The sequence below is a fragment of the Haliotis asinina genome, chromosome 12 (assembly GCF_037392515.1).
Source record: "Haliotis asinina isolate JCU_RB_2024 chromosome 12, JCU_Hal_asi_v2, whole genome shotgun sequence".
In the NCBI taxonomy this organism is placed as follows: domain Eukaryota; kingdom Metazoa; phylum Mollusca; class Gastropoda; order Lepetellida; family Haliotidae; genus Haliotis; species Haliotis asinina.
Genome location: NC_090291.1, coordinates 55,502,834 through 55,525,092, shown reverse-complemented (window position 1 = coordinate 55,525,092; position 22,259 = coordinate 55,502,834). Strand labels below are relative to the sequence as shown.

Below are 22,259 nucleotides of genomic sequence, written 5' to 3'. Positions count from 1 at the left end.
TTTGAGTATACATGTGCCAATAATATGTATGCAATACAATCTGTATCTTGATACTGCAATATTTCATCAGTGCATGTTCTTTCCTTTTCGCAGGGGACTCTTAACCATAATGATTTATTTGTCATCAGATGGATTGGGTAATGAAAAGACATCCATTGCATGGCAGAAACGAAACAACGTAAAGATTCTGCTTGGAATAGCCCATCGGGAAATACAGTACTACAATATCTGTATGTGCAATCAGGTTCTTCAATGTTTTGTCATAATTCACAATGTAACACATTGCGTTATTGAGATACAGGGATTGATTATACTGATCGGTAGCTTTCGGATCTATCAATACTACAGCACCATCATATTTTCCACTGGAGAGTGATTGGGACCACTTTCCCTGAACAAAATATCATCACCAGTTTTCAGAGCAATATACTACCTCAGCCTTTGATCTCTTCCTTTATTTTCACTGGAATGTGTGACCCCTTTTAACTTACCCCTTTTATCTTACACTAGCTAGTCAACTGTACTGTTGGCATAATAAACAAGCTCACTGCCACCTACAGACTTCTGAAGCAGATGGTCTGCAGCCTCCATGGGGTATAATTGTAACAAATCTTACATGTGCCTTTTGCACATAGAAATATGCTTCAAACTGCAAACAAAAAGCTGAACAAGATTGATGATTAACTCCATGACTAGCGACAAGCTGCCTTGCAGCATCGCTGTCTAATCCTAGCTGGCGTCAAGGTGAATAACACATGTCTCACCCGAGTTGGATGGCCAGGCTTGCTCACTCACATACATCGACATTCTGTCTTACAGGACATGAACCACAATGAACAACTTGTTTTCTATATACTTGTATGATTCATAAGTAGCAATGGAATGATCAGACAGTAAAATGAAATAAAGTTTTAACAGAAATCAGGCATTAATATATCAAAGATGTTCAGGAAATTTTGAGATAACCCATACCTACTGCCATAAGGATACATACAATTCATAGAAAATGACTATGAATTATGTGTCACGATATGTATGGAATCCTTCATGAAGTGCCGCAACATGTATCACAACCAAACAGGCTGACACAGCAACACCCACAAGAGAAAGTCACCAATGTAAAAACAGTCGTACACAGTTACTTCATCAACAAACTGCACACCTCATATTTTACATTTTACTGTCAATCTCAAAGGAACCACGGACCTAACAATAAACATTTTGGGTTTTCAACTTCTACTGGGAGTTTTCAATAAGTTCCATAGCACCTAAATCTGGGATTTGTCTAATTTCATATTTGTCAGACACAAACTGAATAACAAACCAGTTGCTAACTAGTTCTTAATTATGCAGAAGTGATGGATAACTAACCAGTTTTGGGAAGCTAGTACATGTGAGAGGCGAGCCTGCTGTCACTCATCACATGGATAACTGAACATCGAGCCACATAACCATACCTGTACTCCAAGCAAGAACAACTAACATCAAACATACTGCTAACTTCAAGCACCTGCATCTATATAAACAGACACAGCAGCCAATACTTCTGGCCAGGAAATGTCAGTAAAATAGCATATACAGTAGAATACTTTTATAACGAACACAGATATAACGACCTGACAGCTATAGCGAACTGTTTTAAAAGTCCTGAATAAACCACTATATGTTATGATATAAAAAAAGTCATGAATAACGAATTCTCTATAACGAACTTAGTGGCTATAGCGAACTGATTTGCCATCCCCGTGAATCCCAAGAAACACTAATTAACGGTGTGAATAAAGAACTGAGCGAACTCAATCAGTGTCAATGACAATTAGCGGTGCTCATTTTGAAATCAGTGTATGGCGAACCAGGGAGTCCCATGTACCAGCATGGACAAAGCAAGAAAACTGACTTTGCACTGAAACGTATGAAATTGTCGTATGAATGAATGAATGCATGAATAAACTGAACACATCGTAGCTGTATCGTACTATAAACATTGTATAGTGTTTCTATTGTTCTTTCGATGGATTTTCGTGAATAACGAACTATGGATATAACAAACTAATTTCAGTGGTCCCTTGGAGTTCGTTATAAAGGTATTTTACTGTATTGGAATTAACTTTCCGAATTCTGACTGATACATTAAGCTTCAAGGTCTAAGCTGTGAGGTGACTCGTTTTTCACTCTGGATTATTACAATGACAACAATGGAGGCAACAACTTGTATCTTTAGTTGAACATACTGCTCTGATGCAGTGTTTTATCAAATTTATGTTTACAAGACTTCTGAATCTGAAAGAAAAAATAAAAAGATATGATTTTGAACAAAATGATATTTCCCACGTCGGCTGTCCTTCTGCTTGTTAAAAAGACACAAAGTTTAGAATCCTACATACTTCCTTGAATATACTTTGACGCAGGAACAGATGAATGTATGGCATCCACCTTGATACATCACACCGATACATAATTCACAGCAAGGCCGTGTGTAACTGGTTCTGTTCATGGGCAGTAAGCAATTACTATTCATAGAGGACAGACATTAAAGCTAAAGTGATTTTCCTGGCATTTTTACAAAACTTTCCTCCAGACTCAACTTGGCAATATTGTATTTGCAGCAAAAATATTCCCCAAGGGAAGGTTCAAATTTACCTACATCAGTGATGGCTTGAAAACTCTTGAAGTGTGTCAATTATCACTAAAACAGAATGGTGTAACATGAACATCCATAAAAATATACCCACTCCTTGACATGTACACAAGCACTTTCAAACTTTTAACAGCTTCAAAACAATTGCAGAAACCTCACAAATTTATCATAATGTGTTTTCCCCCCAAGTACAATGTCTGATATGAGCATACTGCCACACCTAGCTCCTATTGAGTTACTTCCTTCACATGAAATATTAATGACATGTTCAAGGGAGATGAAATTCATACTAATAGTTCACATTCCATACAGGCCTAGGTTGTGTTTGATCTGAAATGATAACTGATTCCTCCTCAAATACTCCATACAAACAATAACACAGCAAGTAGTCCAGCCTATGGACTAGCAGCAATCTATGGACGCAAACAAGGAATCTGTCTCCCAGAGATTCCATGCCAAATCAAACGACTTGTGAAGAATGTCGCATGCCTGCTAGTTCAAGAATGGTTGCTATTTCCTCAGTGGCTAAATGATCTACATGAAAGATCATCACACAAAGCTCTTGACACAAAGATCTTCATTTAGCCTTTGATGCTCAAATCTCAATCAAACTTGGTGCATTGAGACTATGTACATATATTGCTATCAAAGTGTATCATTTTGATTCTCGAAAAATGAAACAGCAGGATCTGAATCAAGAAACATTACAACAAAACGATTCTTTCAGACACAGGAGAAACATGTAAGATCAGTGGTATGTGAAACAGCATTAATAAGAATCTACGAGTTCATAGACACTACTAACAATACTGTAAAGGTCTTCCTAAAGATGAAGGATAATACACTATTTTCATAACCATACACACTTAGTAATTAAAATGACTAAAATCGTTAAACTGTGAAAAATCCTCCTAAAAACTGTATATTTCTTTATAATCCATTTTATTCATGAACATTTGTGAAGTAAAACATGGTAAATAAGTGTGACTGCCCTGTTCAACTTCAGTGACATCATGTTTAATTTTACAATGACAGATGATGTTCAGTGTATGTCCCTTAGTGATGTGGATAAGGCGCCATATAAGTACTCTTAAAAAAAAAAAATAAATAAAAAAAATATAAATACAATACAGAAACAATTGTTGCTAGGCAACAGTGACATGTGCACATTATGATGTATATGGCACTGGTTCTGTTTCATCATATGGGTAACAAAACTTTACTACTTTGTTATTTATCAACTTTAATTTGACTCCTTATTTTACTAGATGCTGGAAAACACTTGATAACATATTCCTTAATCCTTATTGATCATCTTTGAAATCAGTTACACAAAAACAATCAAAACACGCAAAACATGAATTATGCGAAACAGATAGCCCATGCAATGTTTGTACAATATAGGGCTGACTTACAGTTATACTGTACCTCTGTTAGATGTTTTACCTGAGTGAGCCAGGTATGACTCACGTACATGACAGACGATCACGTATAACAAATTTCTATACAATACATCAGACTGAAGCCCTGGGGTGGCCATAGAGAGGACGACTGAATTAATCAACTTTATCAGATGTACTGTTTGAGCTTCCATTGAGGGCCTTTTGTCCCGTGGACAACAGTTAATAAGATAAGGTCAAGAATGACACAACTGACATATAATCTAATGAAGACATGAAGAACGTTAAGGGTATACAATGTTGTACTCCTGTGACAGCACACACAACACCACCCTGCCTTCCATAACCGCACTGAGTCACAGTTGGGAAATAGTTTGCTGGGATCAAAACAGAGCCTTTTTTTCCACCAGCTCCACTTAGACACACTGTACTCAAGTGTCACCCAAGTTGATAGAATCAGTTATTGTGAACAAAGCTTTGTGAGCACTAATTTACAGAATACCTACACTACCCAGATAACTGGCGCTATTTATGCTGATAAAAGCCATGGTATGCCAAACTTCTAGATCCCAGGATAAACTAGGGGACGTAGAAAATTCCCCAAGCCTTTGATCCCACAACAATTGCCGAAGTCTGTGGTGTTTCTCAGACCCTACACTAAGAGCTATGAATCGAAATAAAAATGTGGAAAATGGGGTGTGGGCTTTGAGCAGCATGCTTGGGAAAACAGAGCTGCTACAATCCAATGCACTGCATCCATGGTGAATCAAGTCTGTGTGTGACAGTAACATGTCAGAAGGAATGTATCAATCACCATCAGGGCGCAAAACTGTCATCCTCCATGGAGAAAAACATAATTACCCACAATGCTACACTTAACAAGATCAAAGAGCTAACAAAATTACACAGTACTGGTTTCTAACCGGTGATGCTTTCTTCAACACAAGACACAGTAACAACTGTCAAATTATTTTAGCTAGAGTTGGATGTAGTAAGAACATGGTGAACAGAGCTATCTGTTACTTCACAAATTCATAAATATCCAAAAATATTGATAAAAATCTGGTTCTATTCAGGCAGGGAAGAGTGTCATAGTTCTGTTACCCCTTGAAGAGATACACTCCTACTTCGTTAGTCACATGATCAGCTCCAGAGAATTTCATTTCAATCAAGAGCACAGCAGATATCACAGAATGTATGCAAAAACAAATGTTCAACAGGTATTTTAGAATGTTCTGCATTCTTGAGTTCACATGTTTACATGTAAGAGACCTACAGTCAGTTATATCTGGGTGCATCCTGAATGTTGGCAAATTCAACCAAGCGTATTGAAGTATTTTACTCAAACATGTTTCATTTGAAGAAAATGCTGCGTAAAAGAGTGAACGGAGGGTAAACAGTGAAAACATTTCCACGTGTCACAAGTCAGGTGGGTGGTAAGGATGGGCATCATTGTCACCAACAGGATCCGAAAATGAGTGAGTTTAGTTTTATGCCACACCGAGAAATATTCCAGCTATATGGCAGCAGTCTGTAAATAATCAAGTCTGGACCAGACAATCCAGTGATCAACAGCATGAGCACCGATCTGCGCAGTTGGGAAACAATGACGTGTCAACAGAGCCTGACCACCTGATACTGTTAGATGCCTCTTAAGACAAGCATAGTCGCCTTTTATGGCAAGCATTTTTTACTGAAGGCCTGTTTTAGTAACTTCTACCCCAGATCTTCATGGGTCACATAAACATGACAAGAGTCTTCAAGATATATTCAGTCATGACTTTTCAGTACGTGAAGTAAGCTTTCTAAGTATTCAAACCATTTCCAGGCCCTGACAACTTCTCAGACAAAAAAAGCTTTTCAAAAACTAAAAGTGTAGTTCCAAAAACGTTTTTGTTTGATTATGAGAAAATGTGAACTTAGTCATGTGGTCACTGCAGCCAATCTGTGATTATTTCAACCAATCAGAACACTAATATCAATCAAACAGCACTGGTGTACCTCAAGCTGCAGAATTAGGCACTCTTCTGGGCTCTGTTTGAATTATCCACTATTTTTGTGCATACATACATACAAGTTATAACAAGACTGTTAGCAGAATGAAATGCTAGCCTACCCACAGGACTTGCAATGTAAGTGATCTGTGTCACTTCAATATTTAGTGTCCAGCTAAACCAGGTTGATACTGCAGCAAGCTACAGCATCCCTTCACATCAGCACCTGAACAAGCATAGATTGAACACGAATGAAAATAAGTGTTGGGCTACTGAAGTGAGGAATTCTTTCGCACATCATCCATCAATCAGCGTAGATGATTATGCGTCTGCCAGACATGGATGAAGCAATGAACTCATTGTGCAGTGTATCTGAGTTCATCAACTCAGTCTCATCAACTATCTGCCTGCCAAACAAAAAAAAACAAAACAGAAAATAGAATAAACTGAAATTAATATTGCGAACCCTCATAATTTTACCTTGCCAACTGAACATTTACATCTCAGAATTTTTCAACTTAGGATAAAAGTTGTTTGACAAACGATCATAGTTTCAAGTGACTATTATTTATTTGTATTACAAGATGGTATGCACAATCAATGACACACTAGAAACATACAGAGATGGCCTAAGTTAACGCTCACTGCAAACTGCATGTGTCTTTGTTTCACTGTTTGAACTCCTATAAATTCGCCCTTCTAATACAAACCAATAATAGTGATTTGAAATCATGATCATTTGTTCAACAACTTTTATCCTAAGTTGAAAAAAATTCTGAAATTGAAATGTTCCATTGGCAAGGTAAAATTATGAGAATTTACAATCTTAAATCACTTTATTTGGATTATTTTTTTGTTTAAAGTGAAATTCATCTGTATGTTTTCACTGAAAACAGACTATAGGTAGGTCGGCAACAACTCCTTCCTGTAACTGTATCCCTCTGCTGCTGACTACAGACATCTACCTTTGTTTACATCCACCATATGCTTCACAGCTGAGGGGGGCTAGGTCGGGGACTGATGGGGTGCTATATGTCTTTGAAGAGGAGCATGGGATATGAATATAAGTTGTGAATTATGGTGGAAGATTCCTGACTTGCCTGGTTTTCCCATACCTGTTATACATGTTGTGGTTTTAAAGCCAGGTGCTATACAAATGTTATAGCATGGCACAGCAATATACTACAGGGCTGTATACACCAGAATCAGCTGGAGTGAGTGAGTGAGTTTAGTTTTACCCCGTACTCAGCAATATTCCAGCTATATGGCGGCGGTCTGTAAATAATCGAGTCTGGACCAGACAATCCAGTGATCAACAACATGAGCATCGATCTGCGCAATTGGGAATCGATGGCATGTGTCAACCAAGTCAGCGAACCTGACCACCCGATCCCATCAGTCGCCTCTTACGACAAGCATAGTCGCCTTTCATGGTAAGCATGGGTTGCTGAAGGCCTATTCTACCCCGGGACCTTCACGGGTCGAATCAGCTGGAGAGGTGTTATAACACTATTATATATTAAACAGAATACTGATACACCCGTCCTGTAATATATACACCTGACATAATCCATATGTAATTGCTTAATAATTATGCATCAGTAACTATACTAGCTAAAACTTCTATATTTTCTATGTGTTTGTAAATACTGTGTTCATATTTGCAGTTTATAGAATATTGCTACTGTTTCTTCATGGAATGCTATGCAATAAATATTTCATCTTGTCTTATCCTTACTATTTGTGCATTGTAGCTACTGAGAACACACTGCTATCAGCAATCACTCAAAAGAATATTATTCATTTTGTTTCAAGTTATAACTTTCTAATTAATAATTACAAGTCTTCATACAATAATGTGAAGGAAAGACAGTCTTCTAAACATATCCAATCCTCATAGCAGGGATAACATATGAGAAAGAGACAGAACTATGTGGTCACTGTGCATCATCACCTGGCATACCTTTGCTTACATAACGCTCAGGTAATAACTACTCTGTGTGCTGGAGTTTACACGCCTCATTAACATCCAGCTCAACCCATGCTTACTGGTCACACCTGATTAGAATACCTGACAAGATCTTAATCACCTTACAGGTGAGACAACGAGCAAAGTTTTGTGGTTCTACAAAGCTATTTATTTACTGCAGTCAGTTCGTACCTGCCGTAATGACTGTACAGAAGGGTGGACTGTAACATCTCATTTCTCTTGCCCTAGGGGGGGATACTAATGTACATAGGTGTATGTATACAGCTGGCTGCTGACAACTTGAAAGGTGTAGTCTCAGGTGATAATGGTTTGCCAGGTAGACTGGGTTGAGTAGTCAGGATAGCCATTATTGGACACACTTTCATGGCTGCGGTTAGGTTTAGAAATCACAACTGTTAATATCATAACTTACTGAAAACAGAAACAAGACTAAAATAGGTATTTTGACACATACAATTCTACATATTGGTTAAAATGTGTACATGTTTATAAAACCAGCAGATGAAATGATGGGGAACGCAAGCCACCTCGTGATATACAGAGTGAATGACAATGGTAAAAATAAGGCTTCATCATGTTCATGAAAATGTCACTGAAATACAGTAAATATTAAACTACAGTCGATGAGAGGCACAAGCCTACACTTCATGACACACCTGACATCAAGTCTGAATATAGACACCCATTCATGTTCACGATGATATGCCTTTCATGCCTCATTACATGAATAATCAGTTTGAGTATGTTCTTTGTCTCTGATGTTTTACAAACCTTTGTACAACCCTGGCATTACATCAGTGATCAATTTGTTTCATTCACAAACATCAAGTCATTTTGCAAATAAAGGGTTACGCTTGTGACAAAGACAGTGTTACCTGAGCTGGATAATTTATATGACCAAAGGATAATTTATCATTGAATCTATGTGACAAGACACACACAAAAAAGAAAATATTTCTTGTGACCAAGCAAACATATGACATGTATCAGAGCTCACACCTAAAACTTGATTTGTTGATCACCACATAATACACTAAACAGGGTTGGTACACCACACACAATACCATAACACACACCACCTGCACATGCACACCCCTCACATACAACATCCAATATACACACCACACAAATACCATAACACACACCACCTGCACATGCACACCCCTCACATACAACATCCAATATACACACCACACAAATACCATAACACACACCACCTGCACATGCACACCCCTCACATACAACATCCAATATACACACCACACAAATACCATAACACACATACAAATACAAATACAAACACATACACAACTCAAGCATGAACACCCTTCACACATAACACCACAAAACACATCACACTCATGCATACACTTCAAATACACCACAAAACACACAGAAGATACCACAATACACATACAATACCATTGTTCCAACTAACATACTGTTATACACACAGAAGGCAGTGAAAACACACACACAAAATACCACCTAACCATGCTAAGTCTGTTAACTGAACACATGCCAAGAAACTAGACCAGAGGAAAGGTGATGCAGAGTTTTGTGCCAGCAGATTCCTTGTCTCAACCAATGGCAACCTAGACAAGGGGTCGGTATTTGCACCTGTCCATCCCAGCAACACCTGGGATAATGACATTCACAGCATACCACATTCACCTCCCTGTCCCACAACCTACTGCCGTACACAGGCAGAGAACTGTCCCAGTCATAATGACGATATTTAGCTCTTATCACCCCAACAATGAGAGCTGAATGGTGAATGGGCCAGAGACACCAACTGGGATGAATTTCAATAGTTGCCGTGCAACAAAGAGAATGCTCTGAACATGTGATAGGCTTGGTCCGGAATGTTAATTATGTGTAAGACTTCAGGGCAAACTGAGTTGATAATTAGAAAACAAACACCAGTGTGTGATGAAAGAGAAGATGCAAAGAATTGCATTTCAACAAACACCATTAGCCATTTGTTGTACTGTGCCAACAATATTGACACATTTATAAATAACACTTGTTCTCCGTTATCTGTAAATAACTAGAAAGCGTGCATGCATGTATGTTCATTTGCGCAAGCATGTGCATGTGTGTATATAACAGATCAGTCTTCAACTGATCCGTCATGTGGTTTTAACTGATCTAACCTAATCACAGGTGATCATAATACTGGGATCAGTATGTATCTTGCTACAGGGCACCGAGAGGGTTTAGGTGCGCCCTCTAGAATTGAAGTGTGTCAACTAAAAGAACTTTTATCCTTCATCAAACTCAGTGGATGACAGTTCAGGTAAGAATAATGCTTCAGGTAAGAATAATGACTAAATAGGTCAGGTCTGCAGACTTGCTTGACACATATTGCTTAGTTTGATGCACATGCCACTGATCACTGGATTGTCTGGTTAAAACTAGTGGTGTTTCAATAAATTGAAATAATCAAAGATTGTTCTAAGTGACCAAACAAGCAACCAATCTATAACATTTCCTCATAATTTAACACAAATTATTTTAGAACTACTGGTTTAGTGTTTGAAACTCTTGGCCATGGAACATGAGGATTTCTACACTTTCAGTTTTTGAAACGTTAGACTTATCTTAGAAGTTGTCAGGGTCTGAAAACTTGCTTAATTCTTAGAAAACCCACTTCACTTACTGACAAGTGATGACTGAATATTTCTTGAAGACCCCAGGAAGTTTAAGGTCATGATATATTAGTCATCACTTCAAAGTAGCAAGTTCCAACATCTGCAATAACAACCTGGATACGAAAATCTGAAAAATGATGCTATGTAATTTTTTCGATGATTGTTCGTTGGTAATGAAGCAATCATCAATTGTGAGATTTCAACCAATTCCCAACACTAGTTCAGACTTTATCATATATAGATCACTGCTAAATAGCAACACTAGTTCAAACTTTATTATATACAGATCACTGCTAAATAGCAACACTACTTCAGACTTTATCATATACAGATCACTGCTAAATAGCAACACTAGTTCAGACTTTATTATATACAGATCACTGCCACATAGCTGGAATATTGCTGATTGCAGTGTTGACAACAAACAAGATAATGGAGAGGATAGCATGCCATGGCTTAAGCCTCTGATGTTTACCACCAAGTGTTGAAAGATGGACAAACCAAACCTGGATGGTACCAACAGTCACTGGCTTCTGCAGGAACATTACATCGTTATGCTATCCCTGCTCTCAAGTCTCATGGCACTATTCAAGAAATAACTTTGCCCTCAGGCACTCTGTAGTATAAACACTCTCACCATCTTGACAACCATGTCCACCTCACCATCTTGACAACCATGTCCACCTCACCATCTTGACACCCATGTCCACCGTCACCATCTTGACAACCATGTCCACCTCTCCATCATGACACCCATGTCCACCTCACCATCTTGACAACCATGTCCACCTCACCATCTTGACAACCATGTCCACCTCACCATCTTGACACCCATATCCACCGTCACCATCTTGACAACCATGTCCACCTCACCATCATGACACCCATGTCCACCTCACCATCTTGACAACCATATCCACCTCACCATCTTGACAACCATGTCCACCTCACCATCTTGACAACCATGTCCACCTCACCATCTTGACACCCATGTCTCACCATCTTGATAACCATATCCACCCTCACCATCTTGATAACCATGTTCACCCTCACCATCTTAACAACCGTATCCAAATTCTATTTTTGGTACTACTTGCCACTATACTTGGGTTTCAATACAGTTACTTCCTCACTCATCCATTTCTCTCATTTGTGAAAGAATTTCTCTCACCCACAAGAATAATTTATTTGAAAAATATTTCATCATTGTGAAACATGAAAGAGTTCACCACTTTAAGCAATATTCCAGCAATATCACAGAAACTCTGCCACACGAACTACACATTATGTCTCAAAATGAAGCAATTGTGGCACAAGCATGAAAGGCAGCAATCAAAATACCAAGAAGACAAAGCAGCCTAGATAACAAGAACACATACACCACATCAACATGAACCAACCCTTCCCATCCTTGTGTGACCAGACTACATGTAGCCAACATCACATAGATTAAACCTTTCAAAACAAAATTTGGATTCAAAGAATGTCGGATCCTGCAATTAGCTAAGACTACAAAGATGATGATGATGAACATCTCATATCACCACAATAATAACTAAAAAAGTCAGCTAAAATCAGCCAAGTTGCTCAGCAGCTCCCACTTATGTTTACAATCTAACTACAGACCCCTTGTCAAAATACTATTTCCCTAATCAATCATTAACACGCAATGTCAGCAACAAAGGTAGGAATTCCTGAGCTGGACTAAATCAATGGTTCTTTTGTGAACCCAGACTGTTCCACTCAATCATTCAGCTTTTTCATACATAATGTATCACTGTGTTGTGAACACTTCCCACAATGTGTGTGGGTTGTAGAATCTAGTATCCCACTTCCCACAATGTGTGTGGGTTGTAGAATCTAGTATCCCACTTCCCACAATGTGTGGGTTGTAGAATCTAGTATCCCACTTCCCACAATGTGTGTGGGTTGTAGAATCTAGTATCCCACTAACCACATGTGTGTGGGTTGTAGAATCTAGTATCCTACTAACCACATGTGTGTGGGTTGTAGAATCTAGTATCCCACTTCCCACAATGTGTGTGGGTTGTAGAATCTAGTATCCCACTTCCCACAATGTGTGTGGGTTGTAGAATCTAGTATCCCACTTCCCACAATGTGTGTGGGTTGTAGAATCTAGTATCCCACTAACCACATGTGTGTGGGTTGTAGAATCTAGTATCCTACTAACCACATGTGTGTGGGTTGTAGAATCTAGTATCCCACTTCCCACAATGTGTGTGGGTTGTAGAATCTAGTATCCCACTTCCCACAATGTGTGTGGGTTGTAAAATCTAGTATCCCACTTCCCACAATGTGTGTGGGTTGTAGAATCTAGTATCCCACTTCCCACAATGTGTGGGTTGTAGAATCTAGTATCCCGCTTCCCACAATGTGTGTGGGTTGTAGAATCTAGTATCCCACTAATCACATGTGTGTGGGTTGTAGAATCTAGTATCCCACTAACCACATGTGTGTGGGTTGTAGAATCTAGTATCCCACTTCCCACAATGTGTGTGGGTTGTAGAATCTAGTATCCCACTAACCACATGTGTGTGGGTTGTAGAATCTAGTATCCCACTTCCCACAATGTGTGTGGGTTGTAGAATCTAGTATCCCACTAACCACATGTGTGTGGGTTGTAGAATCTAGTATCCCACTTTCCACAATGTGTATGGGTTGTAGAATCTAGTATCCCACTTCCCACAATGTGTGTGGGTTATAGAATCTAGTATCCCACTTCCCACAATGTGTGTGGGTTGTAGAATCTAGTATCCCACTTCCCACAATGTGTGTGGGTTGTAGAATCTAGTATCCCACTAACCACATATGTGTGGGTTGTAGAATCTAGTATCCCACTTCCCACAATGTGTGTGGGTTGTAGAATCTAGTATCCCACTTCCCACAATGTGTGTGGGTTGTAGAATCTAGTATCCCACTTCCCACAATGTGTGTGGGTTGTAGAATCTAGTATCCCACTAACCACATATGTGTGGGTTGTAGAATCTAGTATCCCACTTCCCACAATGTGTGTGGGTTGTAGAATCTAGTATCCCACTTCCCACATAACACATTACACAACACAGAGGCCCCAGACAGACATCTTATTGTGGAGTATTATACTTCATGATTACATAATGGGTTATTTAGTTTGAGATCTTGAAACAGCATGTGACCTTTCCAATCCAGGGCTAAGATAAACTATTACTTGTAAGGAATTTCCTAATCAATAATGTGTTAACTGTGGAAATGTCTGGTAATGTGTGAGGCTGTCCCAACAATACACTGGCTACCCTGTCTCTACTCTGTGGAACAAACTGGTACATGCTTTCAACATATCCTGTTAAAACTGTCATATCATACCAAACAGTCTACTGTGCTGTTTATAAACATGCCATCTTGATAAAATGTATTACATGTGAGATGATTTAACCCAAACAGTCAGTTTCCACATTGTTTTACAACCTGTTACTGGTAAAGCTGACAGAATATAGGTGGTGTAAGAGTATATATATACCAACACAATATGGTGAATATGTATACTGTGAAATCATTTAATGCAATGCTGATAAAGTGTATTGAATGTGAGTCGAAATTCTCATAACACCATGACAATATATCATTTTAAATAAACATAACACTTAAAAAATATGAGTTGTGTCAAATAACAAAAGTGCAATGTCAGATTTCTTCACATTTACTACCTGTGAATAATACATCATGATAAATGACAAAGTACCATGCAGTGATGGCATTCAAGCTACATGGATATGGCATGTTATGGTACAGCAAGTTTTCAAACATCTGGCATATCTGCTGGTTCAGTGATGAGAGAGACCAGTTGCTAAGTGAATGCTGAAAAAATAAACAAACTAAGACAGTAAATAATGTAAGAACTATGAGCCGAAGAGAACATTTACACTTACCAAAATATTCACCAACGGGTGACTTTTCCATTTCCTCTTCAAGTTGTTGTGTTAAAGCTGACAACTTCTTTTCGGCCTCTGATGGCCCCTTGGATTTAGGTGGGGTAACTTGGTAGTGCAGGTGAGGTTTAATACCTGGGGAGCCAGGCTGAGTGGGTGGAGTGATGGGTACACTGCCTGACCGCTGGACCTGTACCCCCTGTATTGGGGCCACCAATCGCACAGCGTTCCTCTGGGTGTATGATCCAGGGAAGACCTCTACATCATGGGGGCCATGGTAGGGTGGGGGAGGGGGCATCTTGCCCGAGGGAGAATCAGGGGACTTTTTAGACACAGATCCTGAAATTTGCATTTCACGCTCAAGCTGCTGAGTTAAAGCAGCTATCTTCTTTTCAGCATCTGAGGGCCCTGCCGACCTGGTGGGTACCGTCTCATAGTGGAGGGGGACCCGTGCAGGTATGACTGGAGGGGTCTGGCCCAGATGACTGGGACCAGTCACATTAGGTTGGGACAAGCTGTTTACTACCGCAGTACTATTAATTGGGAGGGAATTCGAAATCACATGGTTTCCATTCTGAGTGGAATTTATGCTGACTGACTGGCTAGATGGTGATGTAGGGACAGGGTTTGCGTAACCCATAGTGTGCACACTAGCCTGCACCTGGGGAGGCAGGGTTCGAAGCCGAGGGTCAGTATATATCGGGGGTGCCGGCTCATTAAAACGGTTGTCACTTAACAAGGAAACGCTTCTTGGTCCAAGGCTAGTATAGCTCTGGGGATACTGATGAGCACTATGGCCAGACACAGATAAATTATACAATTCCTGGTCACTATATCCAGTATTATTACCCACAATACGCTGAATCGGTATGCGATCCTGAGGGGAGGATAGACTTGTCCGTGGGCTGGGAAACTTATCCAGAAGTACTCCGGTAAGACTAGTCCTGGGGCTTGAATGTTTGGATTCCAACGAATTTGCACTTAGGCTTGATCTGGGACTTGCAATACTTGATCTTGGGCTGCCAAATCGTTGATCATATGGTGGAGGTGGGTAGGTGAGACTAGCGCGAGGGCTGGAGCTCTTTGACTCACCCCCACTCCCAACGCTTGATCGTGGACTGGAATAGTTTGAATTTGTTCCGGGCCTGGAGACATTCACATTGTTCACAATGGGAAGATTGGCATAAACTGTCTGTTGCATACTTCCAAAGGACTGACTCTGGCTCACTGAATTGTTCAACATAGCTGCTTTAGGTGCGGGGTAACGGGTATTTCCAATGTATATCCCCCTGTTTTCGTTCCCTGGGGGGCTTAGCTTCCCCTGGGGGTGAGGAATCCCGATGGCGATCGGATGTTGCGGCAGCATCATTGATGCTGGTATCGGCGGTTTACCATCGTGTGACGTTGACGAAATGCTAGCCGATCGCTCGGTGTTAGAGTAAAACATTGTCTTTGGCGAGTATCGAAGCTGACTTTGTTTTTGGTGAACGTGAGACATATACACACTTTGTTTGCTACGAAACGCATCTCCAGCAGTAGTATCCGACCGCTTGGCTGTCACTTCTCGCCAGTAACTCTGAGGGTGTGGGACCTCAAACAAGTTCAGATCTTCATTATACCGAGACACTTCTTTGTCGATTTCCTCGGCGTAATCAGCCATGGCCAGCAACAGCGGAAAATACTCCGCTATTGTCCGGAATTCCGTAAATAACTGTGAGCTTCAGTCCATACAACCTCTCTTTCAGCCATTACAATGGCGCTCCGGTTACTCGGCGTAGGGATATGTGAGTCACTCCAGAAAGTGTTAGCCGGATCGCTTCGTGAAATGCCACATCATTGAAATTCATCCTCATTAATGCAATATAATTATCTTGTATCATCAAAACAGTTTTGTGAACGCAAGTACTGGGTAATCCTCTGATCAAATAATGATTTAGCTCAGAAGACGCACTCTTTACTCTCGCGCATATATCGGTGGTAAGGCGGAAATAAATCTCACGCTGTATTCTGAAAGTTCCCTGAGAGGAGGAAGACAGGCAGTCGCTTAGAGACTAACCCAGTCTGTTATGGGCAGATGCCAAGACCTGAAAGCTAAAAATATACACCTGTAAACTCGTGTGTCGGCGCACATCAGTGGAATCTTGGCGCAAAGCACAATAACAAATAATTCGACCCGCCATGCGCAGGTCAATGTGATCTTATCATTCAAACATTTAAAATATTTTAGAAATACATTCTTCACTAAGTTCTTGACTGACAGCGACTTGTAAAATTCGACAGTGACTAATAAAGTAAACATGCCCTATTTGCGTCATCCGGTATCAACTAACTTTTTACAACTGTTCAAACGGACTAAAAAGGTTTGAATGCATCTTTGTGTATATCTGCAAAATCATTGGCCCTGTGTTGATTGTATTAAGGTAGTTCCCGCTCTACACATAATCTCTTTTAAGTGTTCGGCAAGTACACGTGCAGTAAAGCGCCTCAAGATACACACGTCTTCATATATCTATTTCACGTGTTCAGTTTCCTATAACTTGCACATAAGGGATTTAAGTAGAAGCGCCTCAAGTTCATCTACCCATGTGCAGGGACACTCTACACCTCTATATAAGCTCCCTACTTAGCGATGTTGTTCTCAGTACCTATAGGGAGCCTTGCTCCTTGACTGTCAAAGTTAAACGAAAGACCAAATACCAACGATCTTTTATGTAGGATATCGGAGGAAAGGACCGCTGATCGTGAACTCTTTACGGAACATTACACACCGGATAATTACCATCTTTACGTACACTTTTTCAAACTACCTTTTATGGATGTAATGCAGTAGAGTTGAATCCTTTACTTTGTGGCTGGGACTAAACACGCACATAAACATGTAATTATGTGGAAGGCATGTTTACCGTCGTCTGTTTACAATTATTTCTGAAAGGTCCATCAACATAACATGCGATTAAGTTGAATATACACGATAATATCCAGTGGTTATCCTCATGGTGAAATGACCGAGTGATCGCTGATACAGGAACGTTAGCTGGCCATTTTGTAAGGCACATTCAGTAGTAGATTGGATAAATGGACTCGGCTGGTTTGTTCTCTCTAGGTTCTACCCCATGTTTAAAACTCGTGGTATCAGTGAACCTTAGTCTATGTTGATAGCGGTTGTTTATTGCTGTGCACGCAGTTTATTGAGTGACGTCTTACGTATGTCACAGTTTCTGTGTTGAACTGTTTCTCGAGAGGATAGCTGGACACCCGGCGCATATTTGCCACAATTGAACCTGCAACAATATTTGATAAAGTGTTAACCTGCAGCTATGTTTGATACATTTAACGAACAATTATCGTAACTGATCTATACCCTAAACCTACATCTATGTTTTACATACCCTAAACCTACATCTATGTTTTACATACCCTAAACCTACATCTATGTTTTACATACCCTAAACCTACATCTATGTTTTACATACCCTAAACCTACATCTATGTTTTACATACCCTAAACCTACATCTATGTTTTACATACCCTAAACCTACATCTATGTTTTACATAGAATAAATTGTCATCTATGTTTTAAATGCCCTAAACCTACATCTATGTTTTACATACCCTAACCCTACATCTATGTTTTACATACCATAAATCGATATCTATGTTTTTCATACCCTAAACCTACATCTATGTTTTACATACCATAAATTGTCATCTATGTTTTAAATGCCCTAAACCTACATCTATGTTTTACATACCCTAAACCTACATCTATGTTTTACATACCATAAATTGTCATCTATGTTTTAAATGCCCTAACTCTACATCTATGTTTTTCATACCCGAAACCTACAACTGTTCTTGACACTGCCTTGGGGCGGGTTTAACAGTGATTGTTTTTGACACTGTCACGGAACGAGTTTAACTGTAATTGTTGTTGACACTGTCACGGAACGATTGTAACTGTCATTGATGTTGACACCGTCATGGAACGAGTTTAACTGTGGTTGTTGTTGACACTGTCATGGAACGAGTTTAACTGTGATTGTTGTTGGTACTGTCACGGAACGATTGTAACTGTTATTGTTGTTGACACTGTCATGGAATGGGTTTAACTGTGATTGTTGTTGACACTGTCATGAAACGAGTTTAACTGTGATTGTTGTTGACACTGTCATGGAATGGGATTCACTGTGATTGTTGTTGACACTGTCATGGAATGGGATTCACTGTGATTGTTGTTGACGCTGTCACGGAACGAGTTTAACTGTGGTTGTTGTTGACACTGTCATGGAACGATTGTAACTGTGATTGTTGTTGGCACTGTCATGGAATGGGTTTAACTGTGATTGTTGTTGACACTGTCACAGAATGGGTTGAACGGTGATTGTTTGTGACACTGTCACGGAACGAGTTTAACTGTGATTGTTGTTGACACTGTCACGGAACAAGGTTAACTGTGGTTGTTGTTGTTGTTGTTGTTGACACTGTCACGGAATGGATTTAACTGTGATTGTTGTTGACACTGTCATGGAACGAGTTAAACTGTAATTGTTGTTGACACTGTCACGGAATGGATTTAACTGTGATTGTTGTTGACACTGTCATGGAACGAGTTAAACTGTAATTGTTGTTGACGCTGTCATGGAACGAGTTAAACTGTAATTGTTGTTGACACTGTCACGGAATGGATTTAACTGTGATTGTTGTTGACACTGTCATGGAACGAGTTAAACTGTAATTGTTGTTGACACTGTCATGGAACGAGTTAAACTGTAATTGTTGTTGACGCTGTCATGGAACGAGTTAAACTGTAATTGTTGTTGACACTGTCACGGAATGGATTTAACTGTGATTGTTGTTGACACTGTCATGGAACGAGTTAAACTGTAATTGTTGTTGACACTGTCATGGAACGAGTTAAACTGTAATTGTTGTTGACACTGTCATGGAACGAGTTAAACTGTAATTGTTGTTGACGCTGTCATGGAACGAGTTAAACTGTAATTGTTGTTGACACTGTCACGGAATGGATTTAACTGTGATTGTTGTTGACACTGTCATGGAACGAGTTAAACTGTAATTGTTGTTGACACTGTCATGGAACGAGTTAAACTGTAATTGTTGTTGACGCTGTCATGGAACGAGTTAAACTGTAATTGTTGTTGACACGGTCACGGAATGGGTTTACTGTGCTTGTTGAAGGAATGTTACTGGACATTAGTTGGTTGCAGCATCGGACAATACTGGATAGTGGTTGAAGGTTCATACAATACTGGATAGTGGTTGAAGGTTCATACAATACTGGATACTGGTTGAAGGTTCATACAATACTGGATACTGGATGAAGGTTCATACAATACTGGATAGTGGATGAAGGTTCATACAATACTGGATAGTGGATGAAGGTTCATACAATACTGGATAGTGGATGAAGGTTCATACAATACTGGATACTGGTTGCAGCTTGGGACAATACTGGATACTGGTTGCAGCTTGGGACAATACTGGAAACTGGTTGCATCCTCAGACAACACTGGTTGCATTCTTGAACAGTACTGGTAACTGGTTGAAGCTTTGAACAATGCTGGAAACTGGTTGTATCCTCGGACAATACTGGATACTGGTTACATCCTCAGACATTACTGGATACTGGCTGCAGTCTTGAACAATACTGGATACTGGTTACATCCTCAGACAATACTAAATACTGGCTGTAGCCTCGGACAATACTAGCTACTGGTTGCGTCCTCGGACAATACTGGATACTGGTTGCATCCTCGGACAATACTGGCTACTGGTTGCATCCTCAGACAATACTGGATACTGGTTGCATCCTCGGACAATACTAGCTACTGGTTGCATCCTCGGACAATACTGGATACTGGTTGCATCCTCGGACAATACTAGTTACTGGTTGCATCCTCGGACAGTACTAGCTACTGGTTACATCCTCGGACAATACTGGATACTGGTTGCATCCTCGGACAATACTGGATACTGGTTGCATCCTCAGACAATACTGGATACTGGTTGCATCCTCGGACAATACTAGCTACTGGTTGCATCCTCGGACAATACTGGATACTGGTTGCATCCTCGGACAATACTAGCTACTGGTTGCATCCTCGGACAGTACTAGCTACTGGTTACATCCTCAGACAATACTAGATACTGGCTGTAGCCTCGGACAATACTAGCTACTGGTTGCATTCTCGGACAATAGCAGATACTGGCTGTAGCCTCGGACAATACTAGCTACTGGTTGCATCCTCGGACAATACTAGCTACTGGTGGCATCCTCGGACAATACTGGATACTGGTTGCATGCTCAGACAATACTAGCTACTGGTTGCATCCTCAGACAATACTAGCTACTGGCTGTAGCCTCGGACAATACTGGATACTGGTTGCAGCTGGATGTTGGTCAGCGGAGGTAAAGTTCCCCATCGTGACCCGAATAGACGGCCGAGGACACGTGTCAGTCTCCCAGATTCCGCACTGACCTTACCGAGAATATTGACACATGTCACTAGAGAAATTGACAATGCAACACTCAGGTCTTTGTCAACGAGACTTCGTATGTGAGACACGAAAGCAAAGACCAGTGGGCGTGAGCCCCGACATACTGACTCAGTTCCGTCAGCGTTTTCCGGCATGCGGTAACTACTAACATCACTGTCACCATGGAAACAAGGATGGGTAGGTCGAATCTCAATTGTAAATTAAGTTTTTCTTGTCACCTTTACCTAAATTGTTCTGAATTAAAACAATGATATAAAGAACAAGATGGCGTGTTCGTTCTGTTTTGGGCCAAAAAATGAATGACGGGACGAGTGAGTGAGTTTAGTTTTACGCCACCGAGGCCGCATTCAGTTATATTGTAGCTATATGGCGGCGGGTTATAAAGAACTCTTGTCCAGAGTAGTTTCCTCATTAGAGGAATCGGAAAGTGAGTACATGGGGCGTATTTTCCCTACATGTCACACAGGGAGCCTGGACCAGACAATGCGGTGATCAATAACATGAACATCGATCTACGCATTTGGGAAACGATGACATGCGTCATTCAAACCAACACGCCTGACCACCCGTTTGTAGCCTCTTACGACAAGCATGGACACCCGTTTGTAGCCTCTTACGACAAGCATGAACACCTGTTTGTAGCTTTTTACAAGCCTGACCACCCTTTCGTAGCCTTTACGACAAACCTGACCACCCGTATGTAGCCTCTTACGACAAGCCTGACCACCCGTATGTAGCCTCCTACGACAAGTATTGACACCCGTATGTAGCCTCTTACGACAAGCCTGACCACCCTTTCGTAGCCTCTTAAGACAAGTCTGATCACCCGTATGTAGCCTCTTACGACAAGTATGGACACCCGTATGTAGCCTCTTACGACATGTATGGACACCAGTTCTTATCCGGATCATCATGGGTGACAAATAACAACAACTAACGACTGTGTTAGCGGAAAGGGAGCTTCGAAAGTCTTGGTCCTGATCTGTTAAGGCGAATTGTCGCAGTTAAAGGAGACAACAGGATGTCGCCCAGCTCGAAGTGTGTTGAATGATATACCCCCCCCCTCTCTCTCTCTCTCTCTCTCTCGCGTGGATTTTGTTAGCGATGGTCATTGATGAGGAGGCTTTAGGTTTTACA

The 22,259-nt window shown here is 40.4% G+C and overlaps 1 protein-coding gene across 1 annotated transcript in view; it reads right to left on the bottom strand.

Moving 5' to 3' along the window:
- The window catches only part of LOC137257731 (Wilms tumor protein 1-interacting protein homolog), a 45,715-nt gene extending 29,356 nt beyond the window's left edge, over positions 1-16,359 (bottom strand). Inside the window, exon 1 of the mRNA XM_067795143.1 lies at positions 14,603-16,359. Within this exon, the coding sequence (XP_067651244.1) occupies positions 14,603-16,262 (1,660 nt within the window). The 5' untranslated portion in view covers positions 16,263-16,359. The remainder of the gene's footprint in view (positions 1-14,602) is intronic.
- Between the last annotated feature and the right edge of the window lie 5,900 nt (positions 16,360-22,259).